General features: G+C 34.9%; 1 protein-coding gene across 1 annotated transcript; it reads right to left on the bottom strand.

The window, feature by feature from the left end:
* Positions 1-7,099: 7,099 nt before the first annotated feature.
* Positions 7,100-24,068, bottom strand: LOC144436324 (pre-mRNA-splicing factor 18-like). The gene is made up of 9 exons (XM_078125085.1): positions 23,958-24,068; positions 21,584-21,661; positions 19,447-19,554; positions 15,241-15,354; positions 13,972-14,184; positions 12,452-12,592; positions 11,670-11,741; positions 8,588-8,743; positions 7,100-8,121 (listed from the first exon to the last, which is right to left on the bottom strand). Exons 1-9 carry the CDS (start codon positions 24,018-24,020, stop codon positions 8,041-8,043), a joined length of 1,026 nt encoding a protein of 341 aa, XP_077981211.1. The 5' UTR covers positions 24,021-24,068; the 3' UTR covers positions 7,100-8,040.
* Positions 24,069-24,173: the final 105 nt, after the last annotated feature.

Raw genomic sequence — 24,173 nt, 5'->3', positions numbered from 1 at the left:
AGCAAAGAAGAAACAAGAATATGGTAAGTTACTCTCTACTTTATCTCAAAATTATAGCATCTGGTTGTCGCTCTACCACAGTAATTTGTGGAATATTTATAATGTGTACATGTAAGGCAATTATCTCTACCACAGTAGTCGAGTTCCTACTGCTAAGATCATATACATATACATGTAAGTATGTGTACCACAGTGCCATGTAGAATATCTGCATACCCTTAGCAAGATCTGTACATGACAATTAGCACCAAATTTAACAGGTTTTCATTTTCCTGCATTCAATTTAAGCAAAAGCTCACAAATCACAGTTTGACTCTCTCATCGCCAACGCTCGAAACGCAATGAAACAGAAGATAAAAAAGAAAGCAGAGACAGTGACTCAAGAAGATGAAACAACATCCGCATCAACTTCACAAGTAGACACTTCACAGGCAATGTCTTCCACTACTATGGAAACAGATACAAGTGAATCTATGGCAACCCACCAGCAAACTTGTAGTATTGACACAGATCAGGATGATGTTACCATGACAACTGCCAATGTTGTAGGTTCATGCTCAGATGAAGATACATGTACAATTGAGACAGTGTTGTCATCTACAAGAAATTCTGACAAGATTGATGTTATCAGACTCTCAGACACTGCAGTGAATGATTCACAACAGGTTATTGACTTGGTGCCTTCTACATCAGGAATAACATGCGATGCTAACAGTGACTCAGATTTCTCTACCAGTGCTGGGATGATGAACAAAAGTTCAAGGCCGAGAAGAAATGCAAAAACAGCAACAAAGAAAGTAAAAAAGACTAAAAGGGGTCAACAGAAAGATGAGAGTAGTCATGGTAATGAATGCAGTAATGTTGAAATTGAACAACAGGGTCTTGAAATCAAGATGGTGGAGGCAGGTGAATGTCAGGACATTTTCTTTGAAAACAAGATGGTGGAGACAGGTGAAGGTAAGATCCACAAATAGAAATGGATCAACATTTAGGAGACTTTTTTTGTTACAGGAGCAATTGTAGAGAAGATTTTGTCCTAAATACTGTATCATGTTTGATGTTTGCAATACATGATGTAGTATACACAAAAGTGATTAAAAGATTCATTTCCTATTCAAGAAGCTTTGTTGAAATTATAAAAATTTACACCTAAATTATGAAAAATGTACATTTCTGCTGTAAAGAGATACACTACCGGTATATATGAATGGAAGTGTTTGGTATTTGACAGTAGGATTCTGAATGTCAACACATTTGGATGTTTGTAAGTGTTTCACACTAGCTTCTGTATTTACAGAGTGTAAAAACTTTGTGTTTTGACAGATACCATCAAGGAAGATCCAAATGAATTACTAGATGATAGTCCAGGATCACCTAGTATATTTGGTATGTATTATGAAGATATTCATAAAATGTTACTTTATTTTATTCTCTTAATTTGGTTTGACTATTTTACACACTAGATGGGGGTACAGGGTCAGCACATTTTGTTTGAAAAATAAGTCCACTTCACTTTAAATTGATGGCAAGCTAATAAGTATCACAATCTAGAATCTCAAATCTCACATACCTGTCTCTGGCTGATTTACACCTATCACAGTTATGCATTAAAACACTCTGTAAAGTCAAGTCCGTGGAAAAGATGGTAGCCATGGCAGGATTTAAGGACAGGATAAATAGTTGAATGCCAACCCCCACCACCACATTCTGGCCATTATATATATAATAATAATAATAATTTATTCAGGAACAATAGGCCACCGGCCTTAATGTTTCAACATTACTACAAGAAAAAAAGAAATATCACTGGAGGACGCTATTATGTCTGGTTCACAATTACATTTTACAAATAATGGTTAACAGTAACTTGAGCTCGTTTTTTCATGGCAACGAAAATAAACTTGGCAGTATTACGCAAAATAATCCTACTTGTCGTCTGCATGAGTTGTATAAATTTTTCATGAGTCGGAAAGACATAGAAGTATCTTGGAATATATTTCTCCCTCAAATCGGTGTATAAGGGACATATAAGACAAAAGTGAAACTCATCTTCTATGTTATTTGTTTCACAAAAAATACAGATTCTGTCTTGTCGATCGTTCCGTAAACAACGATCTGATTCAATACGCAAAGAATGACAAGAGATCCTAAAACGACAAAAACTCTCTCTGTAACAATTATTATCTATAAGCCAACCCATTATATATCAAGTAGTGGGTTTTACCTTATGTTTTTTTTAGAGAAACTGTCATGCCTCTAAATCAGTGTAATATAATGATTTGATTTTCAGACAATGCTACACAACCTTCACCTGCAGCATCAAGTCCTATATTTGGAAATGGAAATGAACCTGGAAATGAACAAGAACATTCTCCACAGTCAACACCATCATTAGGGTTTGGACCAATGGAAGTAAGTGTATTAGGTGATTACCAATTCTTAGATGGTTTGGACCATACCATTACCAGTAATTAGTTATAGAGGGAGGGTTGTGACTGATTGAGGAATATTGACATAATTATCATAAAAATTATACTATAGCAATAATTGATATGTTGATAGACTGGTGTTTATCAGCTTACTCTAGTATTTTGTTGATGAGGTACACTTTGGATTTGTTGTACCTTACTTTGTAGAGATTATTGAAAGACAATCCTTCCAACAGAAGACCTTATCCTAATCCTTATCCTAATGTACTAGTATATACTAACCGCAAGTGTCTAGAATTACTTGTGGAGTCATGAATGGTTGGCTTGGAATCTGCAGGTTACAGGTTCAAGCCCCATCGCTGCCAATTGTTTCTGAATGGCTAAAATCCTTGGGCAAGATTTGAATCACGACTGTGCCTAAGTCAACCCAGCTGTATAATTGGGATCTGGTAGGATAGAGGTTGTGATGTCAATACTTTAATCTTATGCGCTTATAAAGGCTGCGATAGACTGTACTCCCCAGGGAGTTAAGGAAGTATAAAGGGCTGTTGTGCCACAATAGATCCATGATCTGTGCCAATGGTAATAATTGTAAAATGCTTTGAGCACAGAGTGGGAAAGCACAGTATATAAAAACCAACATTTTTTATTATTTATCACTTGTTTTACAGCAGCAATGATAACTTTCTGATATCAGGCCATCAGCAGTATGTTTATGAGCCATCAGATTTCAATACTCCTATTTTCAAGTTTTGTCTTGACTTTTTTTTGTCTGGTTGCCATTGTTTTATAAAAGTATAATTCCCCAATTCAAGTACAGGGATCATTTACACCATTTCATTATGTAGTGAAGTGAAGGTCTGTAATGGTATTATGAACAAAAAGTCTTGAACATGATTATAATGGGAGAACATTTGTAGAAATATAGTGGGGAAGTTTTTACTAAAGAAGGTGACATAGAAGTTGTGTTTATATTTCAGACTGCAAGTGATGTAGGCAGTCATTCTGATGTCCTATTTGATGTTAATGCTGATAAACTAATGCAGTCACTAGAAAGGTAAACAGTTCACCATTACTTCATTATCTACAAGACTGTTTCAGGTGATTCTACAGACGGTTTGCTGTCAACTTTCCCAACTTGTGTGTAACATTTCAAGACTTGAACAATATGCTACATTTCAGCTCTCAGAGAGAAAAGATTTCATGGTTTGGCCACTAGGAGTGCTGTTGTTCCCAACCTTGTTTGGGCCATGAAGTGAGGGCTAGAATAGTTGAGTATTGTAGTGTAAAGACAGGCAGACATGACGTTATCACTTATTTTCCATGTTGTTCTCACAATACTGTTTTATAATCACTTGGCAATAATCAAAACACATCTAACCACCACTGTAAATTTTGCTCTTTTAGGAACATATAGAGTTCTTTTACACACACTTTTTTTTCATGGCTTTGTGAACTGCTGTACAATAAGTGGCCATGACACAATTTTAGCCCTTACGTTGCCAAATCTGGGGTGCCCTCTTCCGGTCCTTATGTATAAAATGTCAGTAGGCTTTGGTAGCCATAGTATGGCATATTGAGATGTGCCTGTATAATATTTAAGACATACAAAATCAACAGTACTGGTCCACACAGTTGTAAAATCTTGTTTCACATGGTTTTAACAGTATGATGAATAGAATGATGCTGAATGGCACACCTCGCTATAATGCCAACAAAACAGCCAACTTGACAGCCTGTTGACCTGAACAGGTGAAATGTTATTCATACATGTAAGTACTTACAACCACTTTTCATGTGACAAGAACTATTTATTTCAAGGATACTGCAGTTGAAAGTTTTTAAGTGGTAGTAAGTACAGTGGCAATGGTACCATACTCACAACATTCAGATAGTACCGTATGTATGAGGTATGGATTACAGAAGAAAACGTAACAGTCATTCATATTGTATGTTTTTGCAGCCCAGTAACTCCAACACCTAGAAGAACCCTTCGTAAGAGAAAGAATGATATTGCCAATAGTGGTAATAGTAGTAATGCTAGTTCCAGTGGTGAAGTTGAGACAGCGAAGAGAAAACGAAGAAGAGCTACCAAGAAATGATCAATGTTATAATAGGACAGAACCCCATGACATGTGTGTGCAAGTGTGGTGTCCTTGCGATTTGCAGGAGTACTTGCATTGTTCTCTGTGGCGAGTGAAAGTGCAGCAGAAAACAAGGCAAGCACAAGTGCAAAGACCCCTGAGTACCCACACTGAAACTGATATGGGGTACTGTTAGTGTTATTATTACATATCTTTATCTGAAATGGCAATTTCTATAATCATACACGCAATTTCATGTATAGTGATGATCGTATCCTCAATTGCATATCATTTGCATGCAGGTATGCAATAATGTTTTCAGTATTGCACTGCAGTGAAAATACCACTAGTATGCATGCACCAGTGCAAGTAATCGCTAGTACATATGTAATAAATGTAAATTACTTTATTTTTTTTATAGTTTATGAACAGGCTGTTATTATTTGAGATGCTTCTAGAAAAGTGTCCACTAAGGGTTATGCTAGGGAGTCTAATCCTATGCCTATTCAAACCCTAACTCCCTAGCTTGCATACTACTCTTTAATTGTACTGTCTGTCTACTGTTCTACATTACCATAACTCCCTAGCTTGAACACAAATGTGTATCTATTGTACAGTTGGTCCATTGTTCGTTCTACATTTTTGCCAAGTATTCAAACCAGGTATTAAACACTGCCCTGAATAAAGATATCTGAAATATATGATTAACGTAAGTTATAGAAATATCAACATAGACCCTGCAGTAACAAGGGGCTATGGTGTCAATAAGTCATACAGTCATGGAAACATTCTTACTTCATTCTTTCACCAACTTGTATATATACTGCATGCAAAATTGCATGATACAAATGTCAGTCTAACCAAGAGACTGAAAGTAAACAATTGAAATACGTATGTAGCTAGAAACATGTTCAAATGTACATGTACAACTGTTTTCTCCTGAAATAATGTATACCAGTACTTTTATTAAAACCAGATGTGTTGTTAGCCATGAAATGGAAATTATTATTTTGATATGAGTTCTGATACAATTTTCGATTGACTTGTTTGGGTAATGCTTGAGATTGTAGTCAATATATGTGATACAAGAAATAACTAAATAAGCCATATTTTTACTTGGCACAAGAACTCAATATTTTGTCAAGTGTTACCTTGTTGCTCTTTTAGAAATGTCAGTGAAATATAAGTAAATACCCAATACAATTTTAGTCAATGTTTACCAGTTCTTCAGCAGACAATAATATAGAAATTTAGTAATTAAATTTCTGCTCACAAAGTCAAAAACATTCTTAGAAGTGAATCGCAAATTTTCGCCGACATCTCATCAGCATCATCAGGGGTGTACTACAATAGGTTATTGTCACATGTTTTGGAAGAAACGTGAAATAAGCTTGAGAGAAACAGCTGTGCTCTCTATGCCTGCATTCTGGTTTATGGGTAGGCTTCCTTTGATGAATACATATGGCTGCCTTCAACCTACATCTGTAAAGTTGTTCTTCCTTATCCGAGATTTTGACATTCTTCATGTTACACTTATATTGTGACTTCTTCAATAATATAGATACATGTATCACCCTGTGTTAATTTGTGATGTGTCAAATTCAAGATTGCAAAACATCACTGCCACTTTTATGAATTACGAAAAATATCAAAAGTTACTTCATGAAATTATTTATTTACATAATTTTATGAAATTGACATAATTTGGATAAAAGTATAGTGTTAGGGTATATGTAAATAGACAACAAAATGGTTTTACAAGGCAAATTTAAGTTTAAACCTACACTAGCTGCAACTGGCACATTTATGACAAACAACCAAAGATGTATTTACCAAAAATTGACCACTTGAGACATTGTATCTGTTAACTAGTAGTCAATATTATCTGTAGATAGTTTAGTGACAACTTTAAATCTTGAGTGAAAGCTTAGTTTTGAATGTGTCACCATGTTAAAACAGTTACTGTACTAGTTGTTACTGGGGTAACAACCACAGTATATTCACAGAAAATTGTTAAAATATCAATAATTAGACATTGTACATGTTAATCAGTGGTCAATATTATTGATATTAAGCAGTACAGAAACAGGTTGAAATTGTGATGGCCATTGTGGATGCTGATTTTTGGGCGCGGACCCAAAAAAAAATTTGATTTCATTTATCATGTATACAACTAAAAAACTGTTTACCCCACAGCTGATGCAATACTGTTTACGATATTACAGTTATTGTACCTAACAAAACATTTTCAAGAAACCAAAAAAATATTCCAGTTGCAGCTAGTGCAGCTTTACCACAAGTATGAAATACTAGCTGTGTGTGTCACAATAGGTACCGGTATGCACAATATATGTGTACATACTAGTTAAGATATATTTGATTGTAATGCACTTGCTAACATTTTCATAAAGAGATGAAATAAAAACAGCTACAATATTTAATCACTTCATTGTAATAAACAGTGTGTACAGACTCTTAAAGTTGGTATTGGTACTTACTGTGTGTGTGTGTGTGTGTGTGTGTGTGTTTGTATGTATGGATTATATATGTGAAGTTGGTATACTTATTGTGTACTGTATATGTGTTGTGCTGTGTTGTGTTGTGTGTGTGTGAAGTGTGGGTACTAATTAACATTGTATCAAGTGTTTAATAACCATTTATATACATATATACTTGTACATGTGAACATCTAGTTTTAAGATATGCCATGTCAAGTTGCCCTCATTCATTGGCCTACCCCTTCTCACGTCATAAACGTGGCATCCAGTGAAGCCCCAGTACATATCATACAGTCCTAGTTTACATCTCTACACATCTCCAATCATGTACCATACTCAGCAACCAGACTTGAGTGTAGATTTGAGCATTATACAGGTTTCTATTACGTGCATAACATTCCAAACCTAACCAACTCCTTAGCATGACGTAAATTATGTATGTAGTGATGATCGATCCACTGTTCTCTATTAACTCTTGCCTTAGACTCTTCTCAAATTGTATCTGTAACAGTGTACACCTCAAAGAAGATTTAGTTTTAATGTTACACTGTCTTGATAATCCATCTCCAGAGTATGACAATTTGAGACAGTTCAAAGCTGTTTATGTACACTATACATACATGACTTTGTGTACTTTAGTGAGGATGGAATGAAGAGTACCTTCTTTTCAATGTCATTGGCAATTAAATGAAGTGAAGATAAAAGTACAATGTCTTTGTAATCGGTCATGTCAGGCATTAGTGCTCACTTTTATGCCCAAGGTTTTCACAGTAGTTCTATAGAAAAATTGGTGGAGTTGAACAGTAGGACAGTATGGTTCTTTCAATGTGCCATCAACCACCTTTTAAAATAAATCTTGTACAAATGTGATTCTGAAAATTGTGGTTTCATGTTCAAGAGTGTACCACACGATGGGTCAGTGTATTTTAGTATCAGCAAACACGGATGAATGTTGGTGGATTGCATGTTGAGTCCCTCATAATGCTTGCAGTTACAGTTCTGAAAACAAACGAATGTAAATAACCGACTCTAGAGGGCGTTGTATTCCACGCTTCTTGATGGATCTGTTGGGAAGTGTTTCTGGCATACAGTCATCAACCTTTTCAGTCCCTGAAAGAAATGAGAGAGCAAGTAATAATTAATTAATTATGAACATAGACAGTTGACGAAACACACATCACACTATTTTGCACGTAGGCTTCTTGGCTGATGGAACCATTGCTTTTAGTTTCTCCAACTGTCAGACAAATCTAGTCATAGATTGAGTGTTTTTGAACAAAATCACTTTTTTTTATCTGATTTCCACACCTTTAGTATTTATTTTTATTTCAACACTTAACCAACATGATTCCTTGTGTAACACCACCAACAAATGCCAACCCAATATACCAGGGTATATACATAGCAGGTTTGACACCCTTGTATACAAACAGGCACACAGACATGCACACAGACACACAGACACACAGACACACACACACACACATCCAAATGTGACAAACATTCCATGCACACAGCTATTCTGAACTTGGTTCAATTGTGACAAAAATTGATTGAATTCCACCATCTCACTCACCTGGATATACTTCCTCTGTGTTTCATCATTGAGTACATGTGCTATTTGTTGTGAAAAGATCTTTTCTCTTCCTGTACGTGCATGGATACCCACCATGGTGACACCAATAGGCCAGGGTGCATTGCCGATAGCCATTTGTAGGTAGTAATCATTAGCCTAAAGAAAGTATGATAGATTGAGAGTGGACCTGATCTATGATAGGACACATACAATACACATACACATCTACAACTTTTTTTATAGTCAGCACAGGGGGATACATATACATGTACTAGAACATCTAATTCTATTTCGCCTTTTTACTTGGTGTATTGATTAATGAAATGAGTGATGTATACATGTACAAGGTTTCTAGTACAATACTTTGCTCACCCTATCCTATTTCTAAAATCAAGCAATAAAATATAGAGTGAACTATCAGATGCTAGGGATCAAAGTGATACAAGAGACGTATCGGTAATCAATATGCAAATATGAGATTTAAAGATATCAAACAATATTATCTCTGGGTCAGTGATAATTTAGTTTTATACAATTATTTTAATATTTCACAAATGCTACATTAAATAAACCATTTCAAGTATGGATTGTCATCCCAAACCACCACCAGATTATTCAATTTTTTATTACTTTGTTATCAAACTCTGGATGAAAGTTAGTACTAGAAAGCTACCAAATACAGATATCCACCAAACATTTTTGAAATCTGCAGAAAAAATGTCTTTTGAAAAGTTATGTTTTATTTGGTACCTCAATTTGGTATCAATTGCCTAAAAATCAAAGTCTGACTTCTGGACTATTAGGGTCTGTGCTGGTTACTGTACAATGTGTTCACTACTATAGCATTCAGTTGCTTTGTGAACGTTTCTCTCAGTAATAGAAGTTCCACACATTTCTGCACGTCACATTAAGATTGATGTGAATTTCAACAATCTCACTCCTATCTTAAGTATAAAGCAATTGACTTATTTCACCATATCAAATGACTTGTAATGGGATAGTACCAAACCGTTGAGTGTGATGTATCCACTGATATCTACGGTAACATTACACGTATCTACAGTGGCTTACATCTGTTAAATCCAGACAACTGTACAATGATATTCACACCCTAAAACTGACTATGCATATGGTTAACTAAGCCATCACTGGCAGACAGATACAGCAACTAGTGAGTCATGGAAGTACATGTAGGTCACACTTGCTATCTCAGCAGATTATACTACCAGATCTCATTTATAAAGTCAACGCTCTCTTAACCCAAATTCTAAAATGGTGAAAAGCCAGACACCCTACTTTTCACATATCTTGATTGGGTTATCCTATATTATGAAAGCCATAATTGTTGAAAGGCCCAGAGTAGTAACTGTTGTTATCTAACTTTGCTAAATATAAATCCCTACATCTATCCTTCTTCTGGTCTACTGTCCTCTCCAAGTTGAATAATTTCTGTGAAATACGAAATGTGTCAACTTAAAATCTATTTTGTCATCTAAAACTTACACATTACATGTATTAATGATATATCTGTCTATATAATCTGCATTGTATGTACGTACGTACATGTACATGTACTATACGTACGTACGTATGTATGTGTGTATGTATGTATGTATGTATGTATGTATGTATGTATGTATGTATGTATGTATGTATGTGTGTATGTATGTATGTATGTATGTGTGTATGTATGTATGTATGTATGTATGTATGTATGTATGTATGTATGTGTGTATGTATGTATGTATGTGTGTATGTATGTATGTATGTATGTATGTATGTATGTATGTATGTATGTATGTGTGTGTGTGTATGTGTGTATGTATGTATGTGTGTGTGTATGTATGTGTGTATGTATGTATGTATGTATGTATGTATGTATGTATGTATGTATGTATGTATGTATGTACATTTTGTATGTATGTATGTATGTGTGTATGTATGTATGTACACTTTCTTATCAGGTGAAAACGATGTACGTAAATGAGGCATTTTACATTTTTGGGAATGAAATTTGTAAAAAAACGATCCTAATCTTTAATTAATTAATCAATCAATCAATCACTCAATCAATCACATTGTTTCTACAAAGTTTACCATAATTGAGTGCCATTAATCAACTTAAAGACCAATATCAGATTGGCATTACAATTTAGGTGTGAATTTGAAAAAAGACGGTTGTCTGGCAGAGTTTAAAGAAACAAAGAAATGACCCTATGTAATCATTTTGGCGCCACTAGATAAGTAATGTGAGAAGCTAGGATTAAATTATAGACCTTAGATTGACATCGCTAATACTCTATGGTAGTGCAATCATCATCAACAACATTTGAAATATTCATTGTGGGGGTATCTGTCTGAATATTTTGGTATTCAATACAAAGTGTTAATGGAGCTAATTATTTTAAAATAAACTCAAGTGAAAGGGAACCAATGCAGTTTATCTAGTTGTCATACATTACACTCATTAATTGAACATGTTATTGTAAGAATAGTTCTTGATTATAATTCCATTCCATTCTATTCACACCAGCTGGAGGTCCTTTTCTTAAGTGCAAAATATTGTTTTGATCTTTGATTACATGTACTAGTTCACTTATAATTCTTGATTGATTAAACTTTAGAAATGCAGTGATTTTTGAACATATTCAAGTAAAATTCTACTAAATGAGACAAAAAAAAATCATTTTGTGTTTCAGATAACATGGCCTCAGAGAATAGGGTATATTTGTTGGTAGGTCGGGATTTTATTTTATCTTGTCTCATCTTTTGCTTCGACCCAAAAATATACGAAATGTCAGTCAGAATACCCTGTCTGTGATAGTTTGATGAAATATGTAGACATTACCGAGGAAAGAAAACATAGGGTCAAGAAGACAAATAATTTCATATCTTTTTGTTTTAAATGTTTGAAAAATGTTTAGAGATCGCAGCTTAAACTAGGGTTATCAGAAACACACAATTTTTTTTCGTCTGAGTTACCAAAGTTGCCATCAAAGTTTTAAACAAGTATTACCAGGGTCCACGAACACTGAGTATGGCATACATGTATAATTACTTATTACATTATTTTGGTACTTACTTTGACGTAATTTCGGTCCAACAGTGCACTCACAATGTGGACTAAATATTCCAAGATTTCTGGGGAAACTCTCTGTAGAAGGAATAATAACGACAAGTAGGTTGTAAGACTATTCAGGTCATCTTTCAAAATGAACATGAATTAAGCATGTTAAAAGATACAGTATATATGGTACGAGAGTTTGTCATTTCTTTGGAACTTTCATATACAGCATTATCGGAGGTGCATGTCATGTTGGTATCGGTCTCAAGGTTGTTGTCAATTTCATTTTTTTCTGAAAATCAAAGCAGTTCAATATTACGTACAAACTTTGTCATATAAAACTTTGTTCCCATTCCTTTTGAAATCATTACAGAAATATGGTTGATTACCATCTTCATTTCAAGAAAACCACTAATCTATAATTTTCCCCATAGAGTCTGAAAATGAGATTATTTTGTTCTCTATCTAAAAATATTGCATACTAGTGCTTTTTGATTTGAAAGGAACAAGAATAGGTTAGAGTTTTCTTGACCAAAGTAATGGCAAAAGTTTAAGATTTATTTTTGAGGTGTAAAGAGACGTTAAATCCTACAGTGTGATGTTTGTTGTTGCATGCCAGTGGAGCAACTTGACAAAACAACCAATGGGGAGATTGGATAATGTACTTTGGCTTGTCAGGGGTGGAACGTGATGAAGCAAGTATAGAATTTAGAAACATGAAACAGACAGACAGACAGAAGCACATAAAGACTGGATTTTCTTTTAAAAGTAAATTATATATTGATATCAATTTGACTTACCCTTCTCTTAAGTTTCCTTAGGAGTGGTTTGAGATAACTGACAGTTTGGGAGTGTGTAGCTGCTTCAAATTTACCCTTGGTACTTCTCTTAACATCACTTGGTCTCCTATTTAATACTTTACCCCACTCTTGTAAAAGAAACTGGTAGAGATAACAAACAGAGGTTACAAGCCTTAGCAGGTCAAAGTATTACTATGGAAATCAAGCTAAAGGCAAACTAAGATAAATGCAAACTATTACAACTAATACAACTGAAGTAAAGCACTTTCTCTATGTGCTACACTTGTTTATAGCATTTCTATCAAGTGTAAAAGTATACTGTTTCAATTGGTTTATTTACAAGCCTAGCAAGTGGCCTTTCTAATGTGGTAAATTAGCAAATGAAAAAATATACTTTTACACTTGATGATTTAACGATTGTGGTACATACAGAAAAAGCTTTACTTTATGGGTTGTGTGTTTATGGGTTGTACAGTACAGATTACCTAAGTAGGTGATGGCAGTGTCTTTGTTATGAAGTGAAATAACCTGTAATCAAGATAGTGTAAATACTGAATGAGCTTGAATGTGTCATTACTTGCAATGAGGAATACTTGCTAATTGCTAACATGAAACACTGCCTTTAATACTGTGAGTGTACAGTGCTATTACATCAATGTCCCTTGATAGCTTACATGTACATGTTGCAATAATAGTTTAGTTTCTGTCTATGTTTAGCTAGCCGATAGTTGGTGTTCCAATGTCATATTTATAGTATTGCTGTTCTAGATGTGAATACATTGTAAGTACTGTGTTTACAAGTCAGAGTTTAATATTATCAATTCTGTATCCAGACATTCAAAGTGAAGTCAAAGCTCTCACAATATCTGTTAGTGTTATATATGGTTCTCCCCTGCCTCAGAGGAATTACATTGTAGTCCATTTAATTGGCCTCAAATCTTGTCTCATTTCTAGGTCAATGAGGTCCCAAGATGAAACTAAAATTCAAATGACATCACCACCCACACAGTCATTAACATCATTTCTTTATCAATCAATCACAGAATTTGCATATGTTGTAGAACAAAGTGACATGTATATGTCTTGTATGATTTGTCACCTTTGTGCCAGGTTTGATTGAAGTTGGATATTGCATATCAGAGAAATGATGTATTATGGCCACAATGACAGATGGATGGAGCCAATTTTAAAGCCAATCATCCTTTCAGAGAACTAAAAAGATATCTGCTTTAAGTTAAGATCAAGTATATCATCAATACTAACAATGGATGACATCATTTCTGTCCAGAATAATAATCACTATCATAATGCAAGCTTTTATATACCATTTTCCAACACCTTGCTCTAAGCGCTTTACAATTATTACCCAATGGAGCAGACCTATAACATATACAAAGGCCATTTACATTTCCTCAACTCCTACAATCCATTACAGCCTATTTGAGTACATAGCATGAACACATTCCCACAACTTCTGTCCTACCAGGTTTTAAAATATACAGCTGTGTTTGACTACATACCTTGAGATATACAAGTATAACTTCACTGTCAACTTCACCGTCTCCTTCACCAAAGTTACCAGCCATGTCTTTGATATCGTCTAATGATTTGCCATCATCAACAACCTTGACGTCATCTTTTTTACTGTCGTCTTCACCACCAGTTCTCAAAATCTCACTCAGATAATCCTGGTCTACTTTGTCCATGGCAGCTTTGAAATCATTTCTCATACCCTATAAATATCAAAATGTCAAAATTCGGATTCAATATTTGACATGACTGTATTTCTGCTGCATGAGAATGTAACAATGACTTCGATTTCCATATAAACTATGACAGGCAAATATATTTACAAGCAGAACTTGTTACAAACAGGCAAAATATTAGTAAACAAATGAATTGGAATAATCACATGTAGCACAGACTCAGAATGTTGTAACTACAGAGACTAGCATTAGATTTCTTAGTTTGATATAAAACAGTTGTATGGCCTCTTTATGTGTACATGAAATGCCAGGAGAACTTAAAATTTGTTTGTGAATGTGAGCTACATTTGTACATGTATCATGTACAAAGGCCATAAAATTGTTCATATTAAACCATGAAATGTAATGTAAGTCAATGTAAATCCAAAATGTTATGCCAAGTGTTATTAATCCAATTCATTTATGTACTTTTGTTTATAACAAGTTCCATTTGTAAATGCTTGTATATTGCTGGTTGTATATATTGTTCAACCTTTTGTAAGTAATGCACCTACTGGTTACAAAGCATTCATGGTAATTCACTTGACTATAAAATACAAGAAAGGTTACATAGCTGCTTTTGGGGTATATCAAACTATTGCATGCACTTATAACAACATACCATTACATGTACGGGGGGGGGGGGGGGGGGTATCAAACTATTACATGCACTTATAAAATAAACATTTCTTTATTACATATCTGTTGTTAGACTGTAAGATACATTGTGTCGCTTTGTCCTCACTGGTCTGCTATATCTGCTCTAATTAACATAAATTAACTTTATAGGTTGAAATGGCGGTTAGTTAATGCCCTTTATCATGTACCTATGAGATTGGATCCACCCAGATCTGGTTACATATACTACAAAGGGCCCAGTTCCATACAGACGTGAAAGAGGTTGATCGATGTGTGGGGGCATCCCATCACAGCATACATGTACCTTGCAAACTAATTTGTTGTTTACTGTAAACAAAACAACAAGCACATCCCCTGACATGTATATTTAAAATTGTACAATGTACGGAGAGCTTCAACACTGACCTGGTTAATTTCTGGTTCTTGAATTTCTAAAATTCGTAATCTCTGGAACGCCTCTAAATCTGTCTCTCCAAAGAATCTGACTGGTTGTCCTCTTTCTCTCAGTCTTCTGACAACCTGTAAGGAAACACAAAAAGTAACACTGTGACTACCTTGATCTTATGTATGCCTATATTTGGTAGTGCTGCGACTACCATGATCTTAGGTATCCCTATATTTAGTAATGCTGTGACTACCTTGATCTTAGGTATGCCTATATTTGGTAGTGCTGTGACTACCTTGATCTTATGTATGCTTATATTTGGTAGTGCTGTGACTACCTTGATCTTAGGTATGCCTATATTTGGTAGTGCTGTGACTACCTTGATCTTAGGTATGCCTATATTTGGTAGTGCTGTGACTACCATGAACTTAGGTATGCCTATATTTGGTAGTGCTGTGACTACCTTGATCTTAGGTATGCCTATATTTGGTAGTGCTGTGACTACCTTGATCTTAGGTATGCCTATATTTGGTAGTGCTGTGACTACCTTGATCTTAGGTATGCCTATATTTGGTAGTGCTGTGACTACCTTGATCTTAGGTATGCCTATATTTGGTAGTGCTGTGACTACCATGATCTTAGGTATGCCTATATTTGGTAGTGCTGTGACTACCATGATCTTAGGTATGCCTATATTTGGTAGTGCTGTGACTACCTTGATCTTAGGTATGCCTATATTTGGTAGTGCTGGGACTACCTTGATCTTAGGTATGCCTATATTTAGTAGTGCTGTGACTACCATGATCTTAGGTACATGCCTATATTTAGTAGTGCTGTGACTACCTTGATCTTACATGTAGGTATGCCTATATTTGGTAGTGCTGTGAATACCTTAATCTTAGGTATGCCTATATTTGGTAGTGCTGTGACTGTGACTACCTTGATCTTAGGTACATGTATGCCTATATTTGGTAGAATGCACTCTAAGAGTCTAATTTAACAAAATATAGCAAATTGATTAAAACAATGTACATTGTACATGTATCTGCACTGGCTGCAACAGAGTATTATTTTCCAATCCAAAAACCACCAATATATTAACTGGCAATAGCTGTAATTAGACATTGTACATTGTACATGTCAGTTAGAGGTTTATTTTATCCATAAGTAGTATAATACTAGTAATAAATTGAAATAATGATTCATTGGGTGCTGATTTTTAGGTGTGGACACAACAATAATTTGATTTAATATATTGCACCACATTATGTTACACAAATATGTTTACCCACAGGTTGAGGTTGAAGGAGGAGGAAATCATTTTCCATCTCGGAATGCTGAAACCCCATGGAATTAATAAATTATTTACACCAGTCCCTAATATATACATTTGTAACTACGCTTATTCTATCTTTCGTGTTCTAAAGGGTTCTTTTTAAATTTAAGTTTGAAATCCATGTACGAGGCTGTGGTTATGAATATATGATATGACATGGTGTTCCTTGACAGAGGCTGCTGTCACATGGTACATGTATATTGTTTAAAAGAACTTGTGGTTACCTCATTCTATTCCACATAACATTTAGATATACAGTCAGGTGATAACCTACATGTACTATATATGTAGTGCCTTGATATCCTATGATAACACTAGAATATTGATTAGATATGAGGGATTACATTAAATTTTTATTGATCGGTACTCTTTCACTCGTTCCTTATGCACATCTATGGTTACCCACAGGTGATTTAGTACTGTACAGTGTATATGATATTATGATTAAATCATTACATGTATATCTAACAAAGCAGTTTCAAAAAAAAAAAAACGTTCATGTTGTAGCATTACATTATGTTCCAGAGTTTCAATCATAGCAAACAATATATACTAAATACATGTTACATATTTGTATTCATAGCAGATAGTGAAAACTAACACAGCCTTGTGATTAATACATTTAGTCTATCATCAACAGAGTACATTGATCATTAAAATATGCAATCACATACATGTACACACAATCACATTGTTTTGAATGTACATGTGTATGATTGGATTAAACATCAATGACTATGGGAACAGGCAGAAATGGAGGAATGTGATTACCACATGGAAAGAAGGACAGTCGGTGACCCCCTCGCAAGGGGGAAGAAATCGACTTTAATTAATGATGATGATGATGATATGTATGTATATTTTTGTATCTCAAAAATCTATCAATCTTTTTAAATTTCACCCTGAATATTAATCACACGAACACATGTACAGTTATCTTCATGCATTTGGACACAAAGTACAACGGTACATGTAGGATCTGTGAATAAAACTCGTTACAAGCCAAAGTAGACCTACTTTGCAAGACAATTTCATAATGACAATTTTATGTTCCATGACAATCTTTGCAGTTTGTCATGTTATCATTATTTGGTTATCTTTAGAAACCATGGTGATCCACACTATTATCACTAGTTTTTTGTTAAATTTTACAAAATATTTCCATTAGGCATTACTACATTTTCTCTTGAATGACATTTTCACAAAATGCAATAAAAAAGTGGTGAAAAACATAAGGCGATTTGAGGATTGGAACTGCACACATTCTACATTTTGACTTTATCATTGTACACTGTATGTGATTATATGTGTATTATTGTACACTGTATGTGATTATATGTGTATCATTGTACACTGTATGTGATTATATGTGTATTATTGTACACTGTATGTGATTATATGTGTATTATTGTACACTGTATGTGATTATATGTGTATTATTGTACACTGTATGTGATTATGTGTATTATTGTACACTGTATGTGATTATATGTGTATCATTGTACACTGTATGTGATTATATGTGTATCATTGTACACTGTATGTGATTATATGTGTATCATTGTACACTGTATGTGATTATATGTGTATTATTGTACACTATGAGATTATATGTGTATTATTGTACACTGTATGTGATTATATGTGTATCATTGTACACTGTATGTGATTATATGTGTATCATTGTACACTGTATGTGATTATATGTGTATCATTGTACACTGTATGTGATTATATGTGTATCATTGTACACTGTATGTGATTATATGTGTATTATTGTACACTGTATGTGATTATATGTGTGTTATTGTACACTGTATGTGATTATATGTGTGTTATTGTACACTGTATGTGATTATATGTGTATCATTGTACACTGTATGTGATTATATGTGTATTAATTATTGTACACTGTATGTGATTATATGTGTATTATTGTACACTGTATGTGATTATGTGTATTATTGTACACTGTATGTGATTATATGTGTATTATTGTACACTGTATGTGATTATATGTGTGTTATTGTAAACTGTATGTGATTATATGTGTATCATTGTACACTGTATTTGATTATATGTGTATTATTGTACACTGTATGTGATTATATGTGTATTATTGTACACTGTATGTGATTATATGTGTAATATTGTACACTGTATGTGATTATATGTGTATCATTGTACACTGTATGTGATTATATGTGTATCATTGTACACTGTATGTGATTATATGTGTATCATTGTACACTGTATGTGATTATATGTGTATTATTGTACACTGTATGTGATTATATGTGTAATATTGTACACTGTATGTGATTATATGTGTATCATTGTACACTGTATGTGATTATATGTGTATCATTGTACACTGTATGTGATTATATGTGTAATATTGTACACTGTATGTGATTATATGTGTATTATTGTACACTGTATGTGATTATATGTGTATTATTGTACACTGTATGTGATTATATGTGTATTATTGTACACTGTATGTGATTATATGTGTATCATTTTACACTGAATGTGATTATATGAGCATTACACTTCTACAAACCTATGTTGGGAGTAAGTGTCTGATGTAACATGGTATCACTTTCCTGACTAATGGTTATGGAACTATACATGCACAATTGTGCCGACATATTATGCATTGAAGGGTCTGATCTAACATGGTGTCACTCTCCTAACAAATGGGGTCTTACACTGAATGTGTTCAGCAATTAACACCTGCAGGTAAATCTATCCAACTATCCAAGTACCTGTACATAATGCAATGAAGGGTGAATGACAAATGGGAGTCATATCACATGGACCACTTCACACCATTTAAAATGACTGATCACCAGTCAAGTAGTTAAGTGCACACGGACATTCTCACCTCTTCTCTTGAAAGTGTAAACTCAGAATTTTCCGATGTCTGTGCTGCAAAATCAGTTTGCTGTGACCCAGCCTTCTCTTTGTCTTTTTCTGGGGAGTCATTCTTGTCCTAGAGTAGAATATAACATAATGATATATTTTATTAATTAATGTGTGTCCACCTTTAATTATGACCTAGAATATGAATATTTCAATGTCACTTTACAAAAAATTGCACATATTTTGTATCCTTTCAGTTTAAAAGTGATTTTCAATGTATTATATTTACGGAGTGTCTAGTGATCGGTGCCTGTCATCAGCATGGTGTGCTGGTGGCAGGCACCAGTCTTCAGCATGATGTGCTGGTGGCAGGCACCGGTCTTCAGCATGGTGTGCTGGTAACAGGCACCGGTCATCCGCATGGTGTGCTGGTAACAGGCACCGGTCGCCAGCATGGTGTGCTTGTCGCAATCACCAGTCGCCAGCATGGTGTGCTTGTCACAGGCACCAGTCATCAGTATGATGTGCTGGTGACAGGCCCCGGTCGTCAGCATACGTGCTGGTGACAAATCCGAGATCTTTATGACATCAATTTGATGTGTATTGCTATGAAAAACATACACTGTTTACCTTTAAAAATGATTGCCTTAGTACACTGAATCCACAGAACTTTCAAAAGATATTTAAACCGTGAGCAAGTGTGAAACTGAGAATGAGATGACGCAGGGAACACTAAATCCTGGAGGTTACATATTGTTGGCCGATACATGTTTTTGTATATTGTACATCAGCATGTGCGTTAGTACTGATCCTTGACCAAGTTTCCCACCCCAACCCTACATGTACTTAGTACTTGAGATTTTGTGTATTTCACAACAAACAAAAACACACAACACCCCAAAAGCTATATGCAGTACTATCCATCACATAATGAATTTTATTGATGCAACAAACTTTTAGTTTTTAGATTAATTACCTTTACCCGTTGCACATGGATCATGGCCTATGTACATGTGGCCATAATTTTAACATGTACATGTATGTGACACAAGTCAGTTGTTCAAAAAACTATCACACATAAATTAACAGTTTTGAGGATTGGATATGTTTGGTAAATCAATGTCAAGGGTAATAAGAAAGTGTATTTGACACCGAAACATGTAATTGACATAGAGTGAAAGGTCAAGCTTGTCTCCAGCATGCCGTGCTGGTGACAGGAGCCTCTCTCAGCAGACTCAGACTTTCATTTATATAAAGCATGGTGAAACTGTCTCTGTAATTGCATACTAGTACGATTGATATCACACCTACATGTGTAACCATTTTGAAACTGTACAGTTTATCATATATAGTTCATATAATTTTGTACATCATAACATGAATAAAATTATCTTAATAAAGTAGTTTATGTTCCACAGTAATAATGTAACATACATACATGTACATGTATGGTACTGTGCAATGCTATGTTCACCATACTGCAAGTACAATGTATGGCATTATACAATGTATATCATGAATTCATATGAACTTGAAAAGAGAACACTCACAAATACAATCACATGTAATTCTTTCATTAAATGTAATATGCACATGTCTTAGGCACAGATCTGTCACGCCACATTCATTAGATAGATTATGCACTGCAAAGCAAAGTTACTGACCTGTGACATACATGTAGACAGGCTACTATATCATGCATGCATGGTACATTTGTACACGTACAAACTACAAATGTATATTGTGACATACATGTAGATTATCTCCTATATTGTTCTTTGTTCAGCCTTGTCACTATAAATACATTATATAAGTCAAAGACAAATCCCTCTGGTAACAAGTTGTTTCTGAGTCACTGACACTGAATGAAGAAAAATACTGGGTAGGAATATTATACCAGCACAGATGTAATTTATGATAAATCTGGAAAAAAAGTTCAATTTTGAAAATCTTGACCCATATTTTGAGCACCACAGAACTAATTACATGTACATTACCAGATGTTCATGTGATGTTGAATCATGACCAGGGTATTTGTTATTGTTTGAATGCATACTGTACATTTTGGCTTACACATCATGGCATAACCTTCACCAAAAACAGGATACTCTATGATACAATGGTTGTCATCAAAGATATTAGAAAATTGAAAAGTTTACCGTAGAATTCTTTTTCCAGTACTCTTCTTCCTGCTTTGCTATAAGCTCTCCTCTTTTGAAGAATTTCTTACCATCTCCCTACAAAAAAAATTACAACCTCTTTTAATCATATGTTGCACGCTCCATATCACATCACTGTGGAACTGTCAGGGCTTCCAAGTCAGTTCACAGGCTACATTGTATCTCAGAGCATGGAACTTGGAGGTATCACCGACTTCCATATATGTACTTCCATGCTCGAAATCACCCAGGCCTGGCATTGTGGGAAACCAGGGAAGTATCACCCACATGGTGCAAGTAATCATCCCAACTGTTTGAGTCATTACTCCAGTCATCCCCAGTTTTGCCCTTGTCTTGTGATTCTCTACATGTACAACATTATGGCGCAACAGCAAATCACATAATGTAGATATAACATACACCATAAGGGCTGGTAGCCAGCAAAAACAACTGGCTAAATGTACTCCACAACATTTCAGCTATTTTTTCAGGAATTTGTGTTTACAAATTCTTTGTTTCAACCACTACATTGTGTATATATATACATGTATATATCCACTATTGGTCAGACTCATAGTTCTCCTCATGGATACAGATATTGTCGCCTGGTATTCCACTTTTATCTGCTACTTTTAAAATTGGATGCATCCCTGGCATGAGTGTGCTACACAAAATGTACCTGTGGGATGTACATGTAGTCAGAAATCTTGTCTCATAAAAAAAGAAACAAGTTGTAGTACACATGTACATTTGTATTCTGTTCAATTGCCAGGTCCAGTTCAGGCTAGGATTAATATGTACATGTAGGTGGGAAACAGTTGTCTGGTAGTGGTACATATAGCCAGTTTACACAGGTGACGGATCAACTCGTCCCAATTTCAACTCGTCCCATTTCAACTCGTCCCACTCAACTCGCCCCAATTTCAACTCGCCCCAATTCTTTGCAATATAATTTACCTGTGCATATATGAAATCGAAGCTAGTAGTACTCAGTTTGGAGGGTCTGTGGTATCTCGTATTCCACTAATGAAGTACCACTTGCGCTGTAAACACATACTACAATACTTAGTTGCGTTAACTTAACTAGGGAGAGGAGACACGTCTCCAAAACCCGTACGCGCGGAAGTCGTAAGCGTGTCAGTCACTAATATTCTCCCTGGTTATTATCATTATTATTTCTTATTTGGGTTGTAAACATTAAGTCCTAATGTGAAAAGTGATATTCCATGACTGAGGAAATTTAAAGTTGTTGTGCTAGTATAAGTTCTAGATCTACCAAACACTTAGCCAAAACCCACACCACTTTCTGCTACGAAATGTTACATTTGCTACGCTTCGACTGGCTACGTAGGTAAAATCATGTAAATGTTTCGGTCCCTGTACTTCGAGTCCATGTATCGTTTAGATTTATAAACGTTTCCTAGTGTTGTTGGGGCGAGTTGAAAATGGGACGAGTTAAAAATGGGGCGAGTTGAAAATGAGGCGAGTTGAAATTGGGGCGAGTTGAAATGGGACGAGTTTAAAATGGGACGACGTGAATCGCAATCGTTTACACATACATGTAAACCCTCCACAGGGTCTATGGTTTACATCATGATCTGTGCATGTGTGTATTTTTGCTTCACCGTTTTACACCATCCTTTAAGGGATCCAATGATTAGATAACACTAATGCAAGAACCTGGGATTGAATCATGGCCCTTCAAACAGGGAGTTCCTGACATCAAGGTGTTTCAGATAATATAAACAGGATTTATATCATAGATACTGACAAACTTAAAACCTACCTAAACATTGTACCCTACTTCCAAAAGATTCTAAACAACAGCAACAACAATGATACCACAACAATACCCCTCTTATTAAGTGAGAATATGTGCACTGTAGATTTCTTTTAATGATTATTTCAGTTGCAATCAAAGAAATCTAAATTCCGTCAAATTTCCACAACTCCTCTACATAAATATAGAAAGATTGTGAAACTCGATCCGTCCGCCATTTTCCATAGAAATATATGTACATTGTCTAATTTTCCATGATACACGTAACTCACTATTTCCGGTGTTCGATCGCGAGCAGCATGCAGTATGTGTTCTAAAAATGTCTATGCAGTTCATCGCACGTGGCCAGGGCTGCAGGTGTTTTTGCAGTTGGATTACTAATTATTTATTTCAGCTGTTATTTTTTATCGATCATGTGCAATATAGTATTATCGTCACTGTCGTGTCAAGAAGGGTACACACTAGATAGATGTAGACAGTGCGTAATACAATGTACATGTGTATGTAGTTTCGAGGTCATATTTTCGGGAAGGAACACGTACTGAAACTTGATATGTGCTACAGGTAAGGGCGATAGTTAGGCAATGAGCTTACCGTTACTTTATTTTCCGCCAGTTGCTTTTTCTTTCTTGCGATTTCTGCTTTCAAAAAATCCATACTGTTCTGGGACGATAGTGTAGTAGTTTGATGTTGTGGTTTGTTCGATGACACCTTTCTCCAATATGCAATGAGATATACGCAGTTTGTGCTCTCGTCAAATTGAAATATTATATTTATATGCACAATGGAATATACACACTTTATTAATTG

Source organism: Glandiceps talaboti, chromosome 1 (assembly GCF_964340395.1).
Source record: "Glandiceps talaboti chromosome 1, keGlaTala1.1, whole genome shotgun sequence".
NCBI classification, from domain to species: domain Eukaryota; kingdom Metazoa; phylum Hemichordata; class Enteropneusta; family Spengelidae; genus Glandiceps; species Glandiceps talaboti.
Note: the sequence above shows the minus strand (reverse complement) of the source record. Positions and strands in the feature narration are given on the sequence as shown.